The sequence below is a fragment of the Schistocerca nitens genome, chromosome 9, assembly GCF_023898315.1.
Source record: "Schistocerca nitens isolate TAMUIC-IGC-003100 chromosome 9, iqSchNite1.1, whole genome shotgun sequence".
Classification (NCBI taxonomy): Eukaryota; Metazoa; Arthropoda; class Insecta; order Orthoptera; family Acrididae; genus Schistocerca; species Schistocerca nitens.
In genome coordinates, this window is record NC_064622.1 from 245,849,793 (window position 1) to 245,867,598 (window position 17,806).

Genomic DNA, 17,806 nt, shown 5'->3' on the forward strand with positions numbered 1-17,806 from the left:
AGAGACAGCAAAGGACTTGGAAGAGCAGTTGAACGGAATGGACAGTGTCTTGAAAGGAGGATATAAGATGAACATCAACAAAAGCAAAACGAGGATAATGGAATGTAGTCAAATTAAATCGGGTGATGCTAAGGGGATTAGATTAGGAAATGAGACACTTAAAGTAGTAAAGGAGTTTTGCTATTTAGGGATTAAAATAACTGATGATGGTCGAAGTAGAGAGGATATAAAATGTAGACTGGCAATGGCAAGGAAATCGTTTCTGAAGAAGAGAAATTTGTTAACATTGAGTATAGATTTAAGTGTCAGGAAGTCGTTTCTGAAAGTATTTGTATGGAGTGTAGCCATGTATGGAAGTGAAACATGGACGATAAATAGTTTGGACAAGAAGAGAATAGAAGCTTTCGAAATGTGATGCTACAGAAGAATGCTGAAGATAAGGTGGGTAGATCACGTAACTAATGAGGAGGTATTGAATAGGATTGGGGAGGAGAGAAGTTTGTGGCACAACTTGACTAGAAGAAGGGATCGGTTGGTAGGACATGTTTTGAGGCATCAAGGGATCACAAATTTAGCATTGGAGGGCAGCGTGGAGGGTAAAAATCGTAGAGGGAGACCAACAGATCAATACACTAAGCAGATTCAGAATGATGTAGGTTGCAGTAGGTACTGGGAGATGAAGAAGCTTGCACAGGATAGAGTAGCATGGAGAGCTGCATCAAACCAGTCTCAGGACTGAAGACAACAACCATACGAAGTGTATTGCAAGAATAACTAAGAATGACAGAACACAGCTCTTTGAATTTGTCATTTTAACAGAATGCAGTCATAACATTGGTGAAGACTGCCAGTCTCGTTAGCGGGATGAAAGCAGAGCTCACCATCTGCAGCATCGTCGACAGGACTGACTGCGGACCTTTGGTACGGAGCCGAGTGGAGGGTCTGAATCAGAGGCTGAGACGGTTCTGCGACCATGTGGGCTGCAGATTCCTCGACTTGCGCCATCGGGTGGTGAGGTTTCGGGTTCCGCTGGATAGGTCAGGAGTCCACTACACGCAGCAAGTGGCTACACGGATAGCAGGGGTTGTGTGGCGTGGACTGGGCGGTTTTTTAGGTTAGATGGCCTCGGGCAAGTACAGAAAGGGCAACAGCCTCAAAGGGTGTGGAGCAAAGTCAGGACATGCGGGGACCAAGCAGCAATCGGTATTGTAATTGTAAACTGTCGAAGATGCGTTGGTAAAGTACCGGAACTTCAAGCGCTGATAGAAAGCACCGAAGCTGAAATCGTTATAGGTACAGAGAGCTGGCTTAAGCCAGAGATAAATTCTGCCGAAATTTTTACGGAGGTACAGACGGTGTTTAGGAAGGATAGATTGCATGCAACCGGTGGTGGAGTGTTTGTCGCTGTTAGTAGTAGTTTATCCTGTAGTGAAGTAGAAGTGGATAGTTCCTGTGAATTATTATGGGTGGAGGCTACACTCAACAACCGAGCTGGGTTAATAATTGGCTCCTTTTACCGACCTCCCGACTTAGCAGCGTTAGTGTCAGAACAACTGAGAGAAAATTTGGAATACATTTCGCATAAATTTACTCAGCATGTTATAGTCTTAGGTGGAGATTTCAATTTACCAGATATAGACTGGGACACTCAGATGTTTAGGACGGGTGGTAGGGACAGAGCATCGAGTGACATTATACTGAGTGCACTATCCGAAAATTACCTCGAGCAATTAAACAGAGAACCGACTCGTGGAGATAACATCTTGGACCTACTGATAACAAACAGACCCGAACTTTTCGACTCTGTAAGTGCAGAACAGGGAATCAGTGATCATAAGGCCGTTGTAGCATCCCTGAATATGGAAGTTAATAGGAATATAAAAAAAGGGAGGAAGGTTTATCTGTTTAGCAAGAGTAATAGAAGGCAGATTTCAGACTACCTAACAGATCAAAATGAAAATTTCTGTTCCGACACTGACAATGTTGAGTGTTTATGGAAAAAGTTCAAGGCAATCGTAAAATGCGTTTTAGACAGGTACGTGCCGAGTAAAACTGTGAGGGACGGGAAAAACCCACCGAGGTACAACAACAAAGTTAGGAAACTACTGCGAAAGCAAAGAGAGCTTCACTGCAAGTTTAAACGCAGCCAAAACCTCTCAGACAAACAGAAGCTAAGCGATGTCAAAGTTAGCGTAAGGAGGGCTATGCGAGAAGCGTTCAGTGAATTCGAAAGTAAAATTCTATGTACAGACTTGACAGAAAATCCTAGGAAGTTCTGGTCTTACGTTAAATCAGTAAGTGGCTCGAAACAGCATATCCAGACACTCCGGGATGATGATGGCATTGAAACAGAGGATGACACGCGTAAAGCTGAAATACTAAACACCTTTTTCCAAAGCTGTTTCACAGAGGAAGACCGCACTGCAGTTCCTCCTCTAAATCCTCGCACAAACAAAAAAATGGCTGACATCGAAATAAGTGTCCAAGGAATAGAAAAGCAACTGGAATCACTCAACAGAGGAAAGTCCACTGGACCTGACGGGATACCAATTCGATTGTACACAGAGTACGCGAAAGAACTTGCCCCCCTTCTAACAGCCGTGTGCCGCAAGTCTCTAGAGGAACGGAGGGTTCCAAATGATTGGAAAAGAGCACAGGTAGTCCCAGTCTTCAAGAAGGGTCATCGAGCAGATGCGCAAAACTATAGACCTATATCTCTGACGTCGATCTGTTGTAGAATTTTAGAACATGTTTTTTGCTCGAGTATCATGTCGTTTTTGGAAACCCAGAATCTACTATGTAGGAATCAACATGGATTCCGGAAACAGCGATCGTGTGAGACCCAACTCGCGTTATTTGTTCATGAGACCCAGAAAATATTAGATACAGGCTCCCAGGTAGATGCTATTTTTCTTGACTTCCGGAAGGCGTTCGATACAGTTCTGCACTGTCGCCTGATAAACAAAGTAAGAGCCTACGGAATATCAGACCAGCTGTGTGGCTGGATTGAAGATTTTTTAGCAAACAGAACACAGCATGTTGTTATCAATGGAGAGACGTCTACAGACGTTAAGGTAACGTCTGGCGTGCCACAGGTGAGTGTTATGGGACCATTGCTTTTCACAATATATATAAATGACCTAGTAGATAGTGTCGGAAGTTCCATGCGGCTTTTCGCTGATGATGCTGTAGTATACAGAGAAGTTGCAGCATTAGAAAATTGTAGCGAAATGCAGGAAGATCTGCAGCGGATAGGCACTTGGTGCAGGGAGTGGCAACTGTCCCTTAACATAGACAAATGTAATGTATTGCGAATACATAGAAAGAAGGATCCTTTATTGTATGATTATATGATAGCGGAACAAACACTGGTAGCAGTTACTTCTGTAAAATATCTGGGAGTATGCGTGCGGAACGATTTGAAGTGGAATGATCATATAAAATTAATTGTTGGTAAGGCGGGTACCAGGTTGAGATTCATTGGGAGAGTGCTTAGAAAATGTAGTCCAGCAACAAAGGAGGTGGCTTACAAAACACTCGTTCGCCCTATACTTGAGTATTGCTCATCAGTGTGGGATCCGTACCAGATCGGGTTGACGGAGGAGATAGAGAAGATCCAAAGAAGAGCGGCGCGTTTCGTCACAGGGTTATTTGGTAACCATGATAGCATTACGGAGATGTTTAATAAACTCAAGTGGCAGACTCTGCAAGAGAGGCGCTCTGCATCGTGGTGTAGCTTGCTCGCCAGGTTTCGAGAGGATGCGTTTCTGGATGAGGTATCGAGTATATTGCTTCCCCCTACTTATACCTCCCGAGGAGATCACGAATGTAAAATTAGAGAGATTAGAGCGCACATGGAGGCTTTCAGACAGTCGTTCTTCCCGCGAACCATACGCGACTGGAAGAGGAAAGGGAGGTAATGACAGTGGCACGTAAAGTGCCCTCCGCCACACACCGTTGGGTGGCTTGCGGAGTATGAATGTAGATGTAGATAACATTATTCTCAGATGGGACTTTCGTTTGCCATTGAATATCTTGTCATCACAAGAGAAACCTGCATTCCAGTGATGATTTTAAGCATTGCAAATGATCAAGGAAAACTTTGAGTCACTAATGGTTATGAGCAGCCACACCTTGTATCTGAAGATATGTGCATAGGAACAGCCAAACCAGCACAGGATGGATAGCTCACAGTCATCAACAAAGAATCATACTTTGATACCACTGCATACAACATGTTGAGGAAGCTACTGTGAAACTCCCAGTAGGATCTGACCTTACTGTGCCAGTCTGATACTTCCAAATCCAGAACAGAGAGAACACAGAGCAAGTGGCCCATGGTAAAACTCCATATCAATACTAGGGATTACCCAACAATTATCCAGTTCTCAGATAAGGTGTCACCAGCTGAATGATGAGTAATTCAGAAGGAAGTGGAGAAAATGCTGCAAGATGACATCGTTGAACCTCAGAGACACTTGGTCCACCTCTGTAGTTCTTATGAAGAAGGAAGGCACATGGCATTTCTGCATCAGATATCAGTGACTTAAACAGAATCGTGGATAAAGGCAGATTACCGAGGCTTTGCACTGGTACACTAAACCTCTTGAAAGAAGCAAAGTATTTTTCGACTTTGGAGATGGAGATATGCTGCTGGCAAATAAAGGTTGACGAAGTTGACCAAGAAAAGAGTGCCTTCATAACACATGATGGCCTTTGAGAGTTCAAAGTTTTGCGTTTCGCATTGTGTAATGTCCTAGCTACCTTCAAGCATATGATGGACAACCTTCATTGACACCTTCAATGGATGGCACATCTTTGCTACCTGGATGACATTATGGTTTTCTCGAAAACATTTTAAGAACATCTAATCCCTCCTGACAGTTATGTTGAAGTATTCAGACTACAGGCTCCTTTCTGAATCCAAAAAAGTGCCTCTCTGTTACCCAAGAAATAAGAATCTTGTGGCACCTAGTTAATGGCAATAGTGTCCATCCTGATCCAGAGAAACGAAGAGCAGTCGCAGATTTCCTGTGATTATTGATCACATTTATGATATGAGAAGTTTTCTTGGAATGTGCTTGTAGTACCGGTGATTCATAAAGGGTTCCTTTACCAAGGCACATGCTTTGCAAATGCTACTGCAAGGAGACTACAAATTTTTCTGCAACAAGGTGCAATAAAGGTCTTCCATTGTCCTTAAAGGGGTGCTAACATCTTAAGCTTTCCTAGCATTATGTGACAAGAATGCTGATACCCAGCATCACACAGATAGTAGCAGTTATGAGATAGGTGGAGTTCAAGTAGAAGTTCAGGAAGACCCTGAAAAGGTGATAGATATGCTTCCAGAGTACTCTCAAAGGCAGAGATGAATTACTTACCATCGAGAATGAGTTCCTTGCAAGTTTTTGGGCTATCAAAAAGTTATGGCCTTATTTATTTGGCAAACCTTTCACTGTTGCAATGGATTACCATTCTCTATGCTGGTTGATTAACCTGAAGGATTCGTTGTGTTGTCTGGCAAGATGGGCACTGAGGCTTGCTTTGAGTATGATGTCACAGTGATTTACAAAAATAGACACAAACACAAGGATACCAAATGCCTTTCAAGGAATCCATTAGCGGAACATAGCACTGTGGATGAAATCACAGTCCATCACTGCATTAAATGACATTGCTAAAACCATAGCAGCACTGAAGAGTGAGGAACCAACCAAAGAAGTCCAGCTAATAAATGAAATATGATAAAAGAGGAACTAAGATCCAGTGGGATAAAAACAGTTGCTCATCATCCCAGTTCATCTACAGTCAGCTATCCATTAGTATGTCCATGATGCTTCAACATTGGTCACCTGGGATTCTTGAAGACTGTAGACATGACCAGACACAGGTCACACAATCTGTTACACTGTGAGTCACTGTAAGCAATGCCAATGACGAAAGCACATGACACAGTTACCTGTGGAGCATCTGATGCCAAGTCCAACCACAGCATTGCCATTTAACTTGATTGGAATCAACCTCTTGGAGAGATTCCTAAAGCCAACAAACGGGAATCAGATAATAGTCCGCACTGACTACCTCACTTGTCATGTTGTCAACTAAGCTGTTCCAACTGCCAAAACTCTGAAAATTACAAATTTTCCTTGTAGAAGGCATCATTTTGAAGTACAGAGCAGACTGTGTGATGATCTGTGATCATGGAAAAGTTTGGCAGTAGAGATTAGTATCAGAGATAATTTCACATTGCAACATCACCCACAAACTGACAACCACCTACTATCCACAGATGAATGGCCTCTCTGAAAGCTTCAATAAGATGTTAGCAGATATGTCCTGTATGTATTTTGATGTTGAACAGAGAGACTGAGATACAATACTGATCATCATAAGCATATTTAAATGATGGAGCTTATTTAATTGATGGTATTAGGCGCAATGCTCAGTTGATTTACCTGATAAGATGTCGGCCACTGTGCAAAGGGTGGTTAGTCCTGTTTTTTTAAGCACTGTCTTTAGTTTCTCACTAACTTTCTTACCATGAGAACCTGGGACCAAGCTGATTTTTTTCTGTCACCTCTTCTATCAATTGCAGTTGCGTGTAGACTGGTTTCCCTGAACACTCTAGAGCTTTAATAATAGGGACCAAAAATGCATAATGAGATTTTATGTATGCAATGTCGTTGGAAATTGTTGGGTCCTTTAGCAGATCTTTAGCTGAAGTAATGCTCGCTGTTATATTCCATGGCCTGTAGCCACGTTCCGTAGTGAGTAAGTATGGGTTTTGGTGGAAATGGTACGTTGGGAAGTTCCTTATGAAATAACTGACTTCTTGTAGGTGCCTTAATAAAAGCCTTTTTGATGGTTGAAACTAGCTTATGTACACGTACATGTGGAAATTCGAGACGTATCATCTCAGCTTCACAACTCATGGCATGGGCAAGAAATGTGATTAGAGCAAGACTATGTAAAATACTTTCAACAATTTAACAGCAACAATGTCCGCCCCCGGTAGCTGAGTGGTCAGCGTGACAGATTGTCAATCCTAAGGGCCGGGGTTCGATTCCCGGCTGGGTTGGAAATTTTCTCCGCTCAGGGACTGGGTGTTGTGTTGTCTCAATCATTATCATTTCATCCCCATCGACGCGCAAGTCACCGAAGTGGCATCAAATCGAAAGACTAGCACCCAGCGAATGGTCTACCCGACGGGAGGCCCTAGTCACACAACATTTGCATTTTTAGCAACAATCATGTATGCAGCTGCATCAGTGTTGATTACAAGTACTTTATTTTCATCTAGACTGTTGGGGGAAAGTAATTTGAGGGCTTGATTAACGAAGTGAGCAGTTGTTTCCTGGTTAGTCTTTTTTAGCTCCTTGCTGCGTATCAGACGAGGTGCAGAGCGAGTGTCAGGATCTAACTTTCTAACAATCAAATTAGCCACATATTGACCTTGTCTGTCAGTTGCCTCATCAACAGAGATCCCCATGTATGGATCACCTATATCTTCCCTTATCCTGCTCAATGTATTTTCATATGAAGTATCTAAATAGTTCTTTCTCAGTGTGGATTCTGATGGAATGCTGCAGTGACAGTATTTCTCTAGAAAATTTTTGAACTGGCTATTTTCAGCTGCATGGAATTGTATGTTTGCTGCAACAATGGCTCGACACAGATCAAGATGAAAATTGTTTTTGTTTGTTGCATTTGGTTTAGTTACAAACATTTGTTTCAAGCTTAATTTATTTTTCAAATTTGGCTGGTGTTTAGTCCCTGCAACATGCTGACTTAAATGTGACCTCTGTTTAGAATGTACCTAAAAATGAAAAGAAATGAGTAATACTTTGTGGAAGAATTTACGTAAGAGATCTACAACCCAGTTAATGCTATATATAATGACCTGGCAAACAATATTAGCAATACCCTCAGACTTTTTCCAGATGGTACAGTTATATACAATGAAGTAATATCTGAAGAAAAAACTGCTCAAATATTGTCAGATACTGATAAGATTTCAGAGTGATGCAAAGATTGGCAACTTGCTTAAATGTCCAGAAATGTAAAATTGTGCACTTCAAAAAACAAAAATGCATAATATCCAATATTGGCAAGTCACGATTGGAGTCTGGCAACTCATATGAATACTTGGTCTTAACCATTTGTTGGGATATGGAATGAAATGATCACACAGGCTGAGTCTTAAGTAAAGCAGGTGGCAGACTTCTGTACATTGGTAGTACTCTCGAAAAATGCAGTTGGCCTACAAAGGGGATTGCTGACGAAATGCTTATGTTTCCCAGTATATGGGAAGGATAAGTACTACAGCTGTGTGGGGGACATACAGAATTGGTCCAACAGCCAATGTTGAACTATGCAAAGAAGTCCAACACCAGCAATCACGGCTTTGTTTGACCAATTGGAAAGAGTCGCAGAAATGCTGCACTGGCCGACTATTGAAGATAATGGCAACCGTCCTGAAAAAGTGTACTTAAACAACTTCAAGAACCAGTATAAAATGAAGAATCTTGGAGTCTGCTATCTGCTACAGCATTGTGCACAATACTGTAACATCTGCATAAGTAAGACTAGACTCACGCACAAAGGGATTTAAGCAGTGGTTCTTCTCATGCTCCGTACGTAAATGGAATGGGAAGAAACTGCAGCTTGCGGTATAGTGGCGAGAATCTCTGCCATGCACTTTGCAGTAGTTTGCAGAATATGGATATTAGAACTAGAATATAAGATTTGTGTGAGGTTTTCAAATTAAAATTTTGCGACATTGATGATTTTCCAAATATGACCATACTGTATTAGAAATTGGTTTTTAATGTGCAGGACATCCAGGGCAAAACAGCATTACATGTATCCATAGAAAGCCAGCTTGATGGTGTCGTTTCACTGCTGCTTTGTCATCCTGAACTAGACTTGACTGTAAGGGACAAAGCTGGCCTAACGCCATTTGCTGCAGCTCTCACATACCGTAATTATGGAATAGCACAGGCCATTCTCGATCGCATGCCTGCAGCAGCTGAAGAGGTGAGTTAGATCCTAAAACCATAAAAAATTCTAAGACATAGGTTTGCATTCAGTGCTAAACCTGTGCATTTGGAATGGGAGCCTCCCCTGTTCCAAATCTTCCTTGTTCTGCAGCTAAGTAGACTATCATCATTTGCTACAAATATTGTGAAATTTCAAATATAAAATTTATTTTAGCTGAAACGGTAGTTTAGTTATAAGAGAAATGAAAGTATTGGTTGTGTATATTGGTCCAAAAATGTGTTGTGTAAGGCAACATAAGATCAGTTGTTCTGTAAAAAGGAAATTTAATGACACATAAAAATGAGTTTATTCACAACAAGATTTTTAACATATACATAAAAGACGGTACAAGGAACAGCACAGCGACTCTTAAGCCCATATTCCCAAGCAAAGTCCAGTCCAAGCCCTATCAGTGTTCCATCTATTTACGTGCCCTCTGAGTAGTGGCACCTCAACTGTTGATTGTAATGTTGCACCAGATAAGCAGTTTCTATGGTAATGTTAGGTGGAGTCACTACAAATTGAAAAACATTCAATATTCAAGTTTCTGTTTCTTTTATTGGCTCCATTATTGTTGATACATATTTTAGTCTGCTTCTTTGAGTGAGGCAGACCATATTATTTGCAATAAATATTATTTTATAATATTTATAACTTCTTATTAATTAAATTGAATGTGATTCAGAAAATTCGTGGCTAAACACGATTGAAAATATTGCTTAGTTTGCAAACAGTGCCATCCTTTGGAACTAATACTACATACATTATTAAGGCCTGAAGAAGAACAATGATTCTGAATTATATAAATGGCTCATTTGATTACCACGTCACCATTCTTAGTATTGCCAGTGTAGGATTTTGTGCATGAACTGACCTCTTGATTGTGTCCCATAAATGTTTGTGGGATTCGTGTTGGGTGATGTGGGTGGCAAATTCATTCACTTGAATTGTCCAGAATGTTCTTCAAACCAGTCTTGAACAATTGTGGCCTGGTGACACAGCACATTGTCGTCCATAAAAAATTCCATCGTTCTTTGGTTGCAAAGGGTCTCAAAGTGGCCCAACATAAGTGTTTCCAGGCAGTGATTGGTTCAGGTTGACCTGAGGACCCAGTCCATTCCAAGTAAACACAGCCCACATCATTATGGAGCCACCACCAGCTTGCACAGTGCCTTGTTCATAACCTGGGTCAATGGCTTTGTGGGATCTGCGCCACACTCAAAGGGCCTCATCTGACCAGGCCACGGTTTCCTGGTCGGTGAGGGTCCAACTGATATGGTCCAAAGCTCAGGAGAGGTGCTACAGGTGATGTTATGCTGTTAGCAAAGGCACTTGCATCAGTCATCTGTGGCCATAGCCCATTAATGCCAAATTTCGCTGCACTGTCCTAACGGATGCATTCATTGTGTGTCACACATTGATTTCATGCAGTGCTGCTTACCAGTTAGCACTGACAACTCTACGTAGATACTGCTGCTCTGTTGTTAAGTGAAGGATGTCCATCACTACATTGTATGTGATGGGAGATGTCCCTGAACTTTGGTATTCTTGACACACTCTTGACACAACGGATCTCAAAATACTGAATTCCCTAATGATTTCTTAAATGGAATGCCCCCATGCTTCTAGCGCTAACTACCATTTACCATTCAGAGTCTCTTAATTTCCGTCGTGCGGCCATAATACAGGGTGTATATGACCCGAGACATCCTGGAGATCTGGGAAAAACACAGGAATTTTTTCATCTGGGAGAAAACTGGGAAACAACTGGGAATTTTTTAGAATCCTGGGAATTTTTCATTGTTTTAGTTTTCTGTTAAGTTTTTGTAATTTTGCCTGGTAAGAACCGGTACTCTAACAAAGGATATTACTGTATCCCGCTACTGCAGAATAATACTTAACCAATAAAACATAAACGAGAGAAAAAAATGAAAATAACTTTAATTGCAAAGAAAATGTGCCATATACAACAATGACACACAGTGCTCATGCAAGCGCCTGCCAACAGCAAAATGTGTCAAAGGCTTTAGGAAGACTATGCAATGCTTCATAACAAGAAATTGCCTCCGATGAGCCTGAAGTCACAACTGTTTACATTAAATTCATTTTAGCAGTTACGAGTGGGCCCATGCGCATGATCAGTTAAGTCACGTTTGAGTAGTAGGTTCTCCCGCTTCTGGCTACAGGAATGTGGCTGTTGGCTGTGCAAGCAGTCACAGCAAGCAGCTAGGTGCTACCAGGAAAAGGGGGCACCAAATTCATATTCTTGAGGAAAAAAAACTTGTTTCACAAAATGCCTAGCATCCAGTGCATGTTGGTCTATCGATTATTCATATGATTTTGAAATGCATGCCTGTTGGTTTTTGAACATCTTTGAACACCAGAATGAGATTTTCACTCTGCAGCGGAGTGTGCGCTGATATGAAACTTCCTGGCAGATTAAAACTGTGTGCCCGACCGAGACTCGAACTCGGGACCTTTGCAAAGGTCCCGAGCTCGAGTCTCAGTCGGGCACACAGTTTTAATCTGCCAGGAAGTTTCATCTTTGAACACATTTTAAGTTGATTTCTGAATGAATCGTAAGTTGATTTTTGAATTCATACATAGTGTACATGATGTCTGTCAGGAGAATCCTTGTCGCATCTAGAAATAAACTTTCCGCAGACAAAAGGGGGCGGGGCTACACGAGCTGAGTGGAGTAAAGCCGAAGGGCTGAATACCACTCGCTGTCTGATTATATGGTTGATTGGGTTTGTGAATGATCAACGTTGTTATAATTACTAGCGAAGTCCATAGAGTCAGACTACCAGAATGGAAATAAATAACTAACAGGAATAACAGGTGAGAAAGATTACATATTATCTTGTCCGTCTAATCAAGAAAATGAAATTTTGACAGAAAATTTTTGGCCAGATCGCTACACTAGTAAGGACCACTTGTACAGTCCCCAGCTAGCAGCCGGTTAAGTTTTAATCTGGAAGTAATGCGGAAAACGTGTTGTACGAACATGTAAAATGCCTAACCAGAGAATAATCGCTGGACAACTAAACCTGATTCTGGCAGGGTTAGTGAAGTGTTAATGTTTGTACCACATCTGACACCAAAGGTAAATATATATGATCCTACTTCTGGTCACCAATTGTAAATGTATATGGGGTTTGGGAAAGGAGGGAGGGAAGCAGTTGTTACATATGCCTCGTGACAACAGGGTGCAGGAGGTCAAGCGGTCAGGATTAGAGAGTGGGCAGCCATAGCTGCCATTAAATGACAAAACAGGAAATTAAGTGCAATAACGAGAATATATTTCCAGGTACGGTACACAAGGGGCGCGCCTAGGGTCAGAAGTTACCAGATTTAGGCCAGTCTAGGAGGTCAAACAATTAATTAAAATGGGCAACTGAAGGGGAAGCGGTTCATGTTAACTTACATTGGTGGCCGGTCGTGCAAAGCAGAGCCAGAGGCTCTGCCTTTCAAGAAGATGTCTGTTCTGCTCGAAGTCTGGATTACAAGAGAGAGAAGCAACTGTGTTCTGCACCACACAACACTCCAGTGTCCACACATGTTATCGGTATCCCTCGCACGCTATTGGCTAAAACCAGTGGTGTGAATTCACTAGTAGTTTCAGCAGAGGGCTCAAGGCATCTCTTGTCTGCAGCTTTAACTGGACAGAACTGCCTCAGTTTTGAAAGACAAGCGACTTGTCACGTAGGCACAGCGTAAGTTACTTGGGGAGAACACTCGTAAAGATTTGACTGGGCCTGTGAAATAAATTTTTTAAATCAATTCCCTAAAATATTCCTTGACTGTCTGCCACCATGTACAGAAATTAATCGGCGAACAAAGTTTGACAGTGGCAGGAATAGCTACAGAATTGGTGATGACAAGAAACAGGGACATCAGACAAATTATGGAAGGATAATAGAACTCCAAATTTATATAAAAATTTCGTAATACTACTTTCCGATCTCATGCTTAAGAAACTGATGCGTATGAATGAAATGTGAAACTATTTCCCAACATAAAGCTTTTTGCTTGTAGTAGGCCTGATAGGTATTTGATATAGGTTCTTCATGAATTATTTTCTGTAGTGTTATAAAAATGACCATTTGTGCCAAAACAGTCTCATTTATTTGGTGTGTGTTACAAAATTGCTGCAATATTATAATGGCCTATTTTGTTTTATCTAGCAGACAGTGACAAAATAGATGTAATCTTATCGAGAAACCACACCAGTCTTTGGTAGTATTCATACTAACAGCTTTTTCAGTATTAGATAACAACGTTTCAATTTTTCATGTAGAAAAACGTTCCACGAACTTCAGTGAAGTAATAGATTCTTTTGCAGAAAGGAAAGCATGCCGTGTAAAGCTGTAGCAAGATTAGAGAGAAAAAATGCTAGGAGCTAAGGATTGAAGAAATGTGTACTTTCTTGCTTGTCTCTTTGTCTTTATTGGTTTATGTATCCTATATTTATTTCTATGTCACACAAAACAGCAAGTTACTAGCTAATAGGCAATTAACAGTGCCAATTTTCTGAAGGCTTCTTGTTCTCCCGATTACAAATAATCCCATCTGCTATTAATTGCGAGTTTGGTGTTTTTTTAAAAAAGAGGGGCAGGCTGTCAGACCGGCCGACTGGAAGCAGGAGAGGCACCACAGGACATTTCAGTTTTCACTGTCCTGAGTATAGTTTGATGGCATCCATTACAAAATATACACGTTTAAATTCCACAGAGCAAAATAGAGTGACGTGCAATAGAAGACTGATGTATGAAGAGGCGTGGCACTGCAATGTGGCACACTTAAGACCAAATAACATGTCTTACATTTCCTCGAACATTTATGTTTTATGTTTCAGACTTTTCAGAAAGATGTGCACTACAATATGAACATTTTTTTTAGTATTGACCCGGTTAGCAAATATCGTAGATCCGGGGCTGATGGGCAGAGCAGTCTGAGTTATAGTGGGTAGTCTCCACGTGACACGTGTTTACATTTAGTGATTTTGCTGTTTCCCACTTATATACTCTCACATCACATGAAAGCAAAACGGATATCTGTGGCCGGGAGCTATCAAGTGAATTAAAATACATTCACATAATTACGGAAGGCTAAAATTTGTTATTAGTTTTCAGATTTTATTCTATTTCCACCTTTCTGACAGTAAAGCATTAATCACCTTGCAGAACAGTGGAGTTATTTTTATCTGTTTGCAAAAAGAATTTGACTTTTATTAAACTTTTCCACAGGGGCAGTCAATGTATTTGAAATGAAATGTTTAATTCCACAGTACTGGCTAGTTTCAATTGTTCGCTGCATTTCAAGTGCACGTTTTCATCTTCTAGCACATATGGCATTATGCCATAATAATGAACCAAACATGATATAATACAGTACTGGTGCTCCAAGAAAATTTACATCCCGAAAACCACATTGAAAATTTAATACCAGGTCGAGGTCTACTTCAGTGGGAATTCAGACATATGAATGTGCACTATGCAGTTTAAATGTGCACATTTTAGTATGGTTCACAAAATTCTGATGCTGTTGGAGTATCCTCTGATGGCTTGTTTCTTTCATGACATAATGTATGATCTTTCAATGTTTTACATGTATCTGGGCTTCCTACATCATGGTAGCTCCACAAGTGTGGTGTCGCCTGTTATCTGCGCTCTCTGCTGAAACTGCTGAAATGAACCTATTTCTAACAGGTCAAGGGAAAATATTGCAAATGGTGGTTTGAAAAGCATTACTTTCAAAGTAAATTTCCTTTTATGACAATGTACCATAAATTTCTTAAATCGCAGAGCATTTGACTTTCATTTAAAAATCAATTCTTTGATGACGAGCCATTTAGAATAATTTTGAGCCCTGAAGATCAGACATTTATGTCATTATTAAAAATTTTACTTCACATTTGTGTGATATATCTTGAAGTGTAACATGCGTAAAAAGATCAACATTATATGCGAAAGTTCACCTTCTCTTTCAGCTTATTAAACTTAGAGACCAATACTATATGTGAAATCTTTGCTTTTCTTGTAGTAACACTATGTATATTAATTTAAACTATTAACTTTCCATGTTAGTGTGTTTGTGCTACTTAACAGTGATGTTGATGTTTGCTGACTACATCACGTGTCCTATGCTCTGAATATCCGCTGCATCGGCTGGCGAGATCATGTGACATGAGCTATGACTGATTTACAAAAGTGCATCTTAATCTCAGTTTCAGTGATTTGGAAAGTAACATGCAGTGTTTGAGGGAATTCCAGCGTATACTTTCATAATACAGGGTGTATACACGGACAAGGAGAAAAAATTCCTGGGTTTTTCCCGGATCCCCTGGTTAAAAATACATTTTCTCCCGGCTGAAGCACACTGGACTCGCATTCGGGAGGACGACGGTTCAATCCCGTCTCCGGCCATCCTGATTTAGGTTTTCCGTGATTTCCCTAAATCGTTTCAGGCAAATGCCGGGATGGTTCCTTTGAAAGGGCACGGCCGATTTCCTTCCCAATCCTTCCCTAACCCGAGCTTGCGCTCCGTCTCTAATGACCTCGTTGTCGACGGGACGTTAAACACTAACCACCACCACCACCACCACCACCATCTCCCGGCTGAAAATACACTTTTGCCATGTTAAGTGACAGTATACTTCGCCTCGGAACTGTAAAGCTTTTCCTTTGATAGGATATGGTTTTATACAGCAGCGTAGAATTTTCCGGCACTTTAGAAAACGATACTCAGGGGGAAAAAACACGTTTTGGAAAGATCTTTGATGTGCAGCAACATGTACACTGCATATTTTCATATGACGAAAGTAAAAATTCGAATTCCACCAACAGGAAAAGTTAATGGTTTAAATTAATATACATAGTGTTGCTACAAGAAAAGCAAAGCTTTCGCATATAATATTTGTCTCGAAGATTAATACAAGAGAAGCTAAGCTTTCACTTATAATGTTGATCTGTTTAGCACATGTTACACTTTGAGATACATCACACAAATACGCCAGCAAAATTTTTAATACCAACATAAATCTCTGATCTTCTGGGCTCGAAATGCTTCTAAATGACTCGTCATCAAAGAGCTGATTTTTAAAAGAGACCAAACACTCTGTGATTTCAGAAATCCATCGTACATTCTCGCTCATAGTTCATCTTGCGTAAAAGGAAATTTACTTTGAAAATAACGCTTTCCGAACAACAATATTTTCCAGTGACGTGTTAGAAACAGATTCATTTCAGGCAGTTGTCAGAGAGCACCAGATAAGAGGCATCACCGCGCTTGCGCAGCTACGGTGATGTAGGAAGCCCGTATGTTCGTACGTGTGAAACATTAAAAGATCTTACATTATGTCATAAAAGAAACAAGACATCAGAGGATACTCCAAGAGTGTCAGAATTTCGTGGACCATACTAAAATGCATAGTTCGCCTTACAGTGCACATTGGTATGTCCAGATTCTCTATGACGTAGGCCTCGACCAGATATGAAGCTTTTCCGTGTGGTTTTTGGGACGTAAATTTTCTTGGAGTACCAGTACTGTATTATCTCATGTTTGGTTCTTTATTATGGCATAATGCCATACGTGCTAGAAGATGAAAACGTGCACCTGGAATGCAGTGAACAGTTGAAACTAGCCAATACTGTGTAATAAATTGACTGCCTCAGCAGGAAAGCTTAAAAGTCACATTTATTTATCAAACCGAAAAAATAACTTCATTGATCTGCAAGGCGATTCGTGCTTGACTGTCAGAAAGGTGGAAATAAAATAAAATCTGGAACTAGTAACATAGTTCACCCTTCCGTAATTATGTGAAAGTATTTTAATTCACTTGATAGCTCCCAGCCACAGAAATCCGTCTTGTTTTCATTTCACGTGAGAGCAGTAAACGAAGAGGAAAAGGAAAAATCACTAAATGTAAAAAAAAGAAATACTTTTAAAAAATAAATTCATTTTGTAGCACACATCTTTGTGAAGAGTCTGATACATAAAAGATATATCTTTGAGGATATGTAAAACACGTTATTTGGACTTAAGTGTGCAGTGAGGTGCCATGCATCTTCAAACAACATTGCTATACCGCACGTCAGTGTATTTTGCTCTGTGGAACTCAAACTTGTATATTTTGTAATGGATTTCAGGAAACTGGAAATTAAAAATGTCCTGTAACGCCTCTCCTGCCCTCAGTCGGCCAGTTTGACATCCTGCCCAGCCCTCCCCCCCCCCCCCCCCCCGCCCCCTTTTTTTTTTAAATAAAAAACAAACTCGCAATTAGTACTGGATAGGATTATTTGTAACCAGGAGAACAAGAACTCTTCAGAAAAACTGAGCTCTTTATTGTCTATTAGCTAATAACTTGCTCTTCTGTGTGACATAAGATTAAATGTAGGACACCTAAAATCAGTAAAGGTAAGAGACAGCAAGGCAGTACACATTTGTTCAAGCCTTAGGTCCTAGCGATTTTTCTCTATAATCTTCCTACAGCTTTACATGGTGTGCTTTCCTTTCTCTGAAAGGACTATTACCTTATCACAGTTCGTCAAACGTTTTGCTACATGAAAAATAGAAATTTCGTTGTCTGATACTGAAAAAGCTGTTAATACAAATAGTACCCAAGACTGGTGTGGTTTCTCGATCTGATTACGTCTATTTTGTCACTGTGTGCTGGAGAAAACAAAATAGGCCTTTCTAATATTTCAGCAATTGTAACACACACCAAATAAGTGAGACTCTTTTGGCAATAATGATCATTTTTATA

At 40.5% G+C, this 17,806-nt stretch overlaps 2 protein-coding genes across 3 annotated transcripts in view; both read left to right on the forward strand.

The window, feature by feature from the left end:
- LOC126203252 (rabankyrin-5) overlaps positions 1–17,806 on the forward strand; it is a 621,526-nt gene that overhangs the window by 522,243 nt on the left and 81,477 nt on the right. The gene's annotated exons all lie outside the window — the stretch shown is intronic.
- The window catches only part of LOC126203253 (rabankyrin-5-like), an 85,292-nt gene that overhangs the window by 54,531 nt on the left and 12,955 nt on the right, over positions 1–17,806 (forward strand). The window contains exon 5 of the mRNA XM_049937509.1: positions 8,836–9,036. Within this exon, the coding sequence (XP_049793466.1) occupies positions 8,836–9,036 (201 nt within the window). The remainder of the gene's footprint in view (positions 1–8,835; positions 9,037–17,806) is intronic.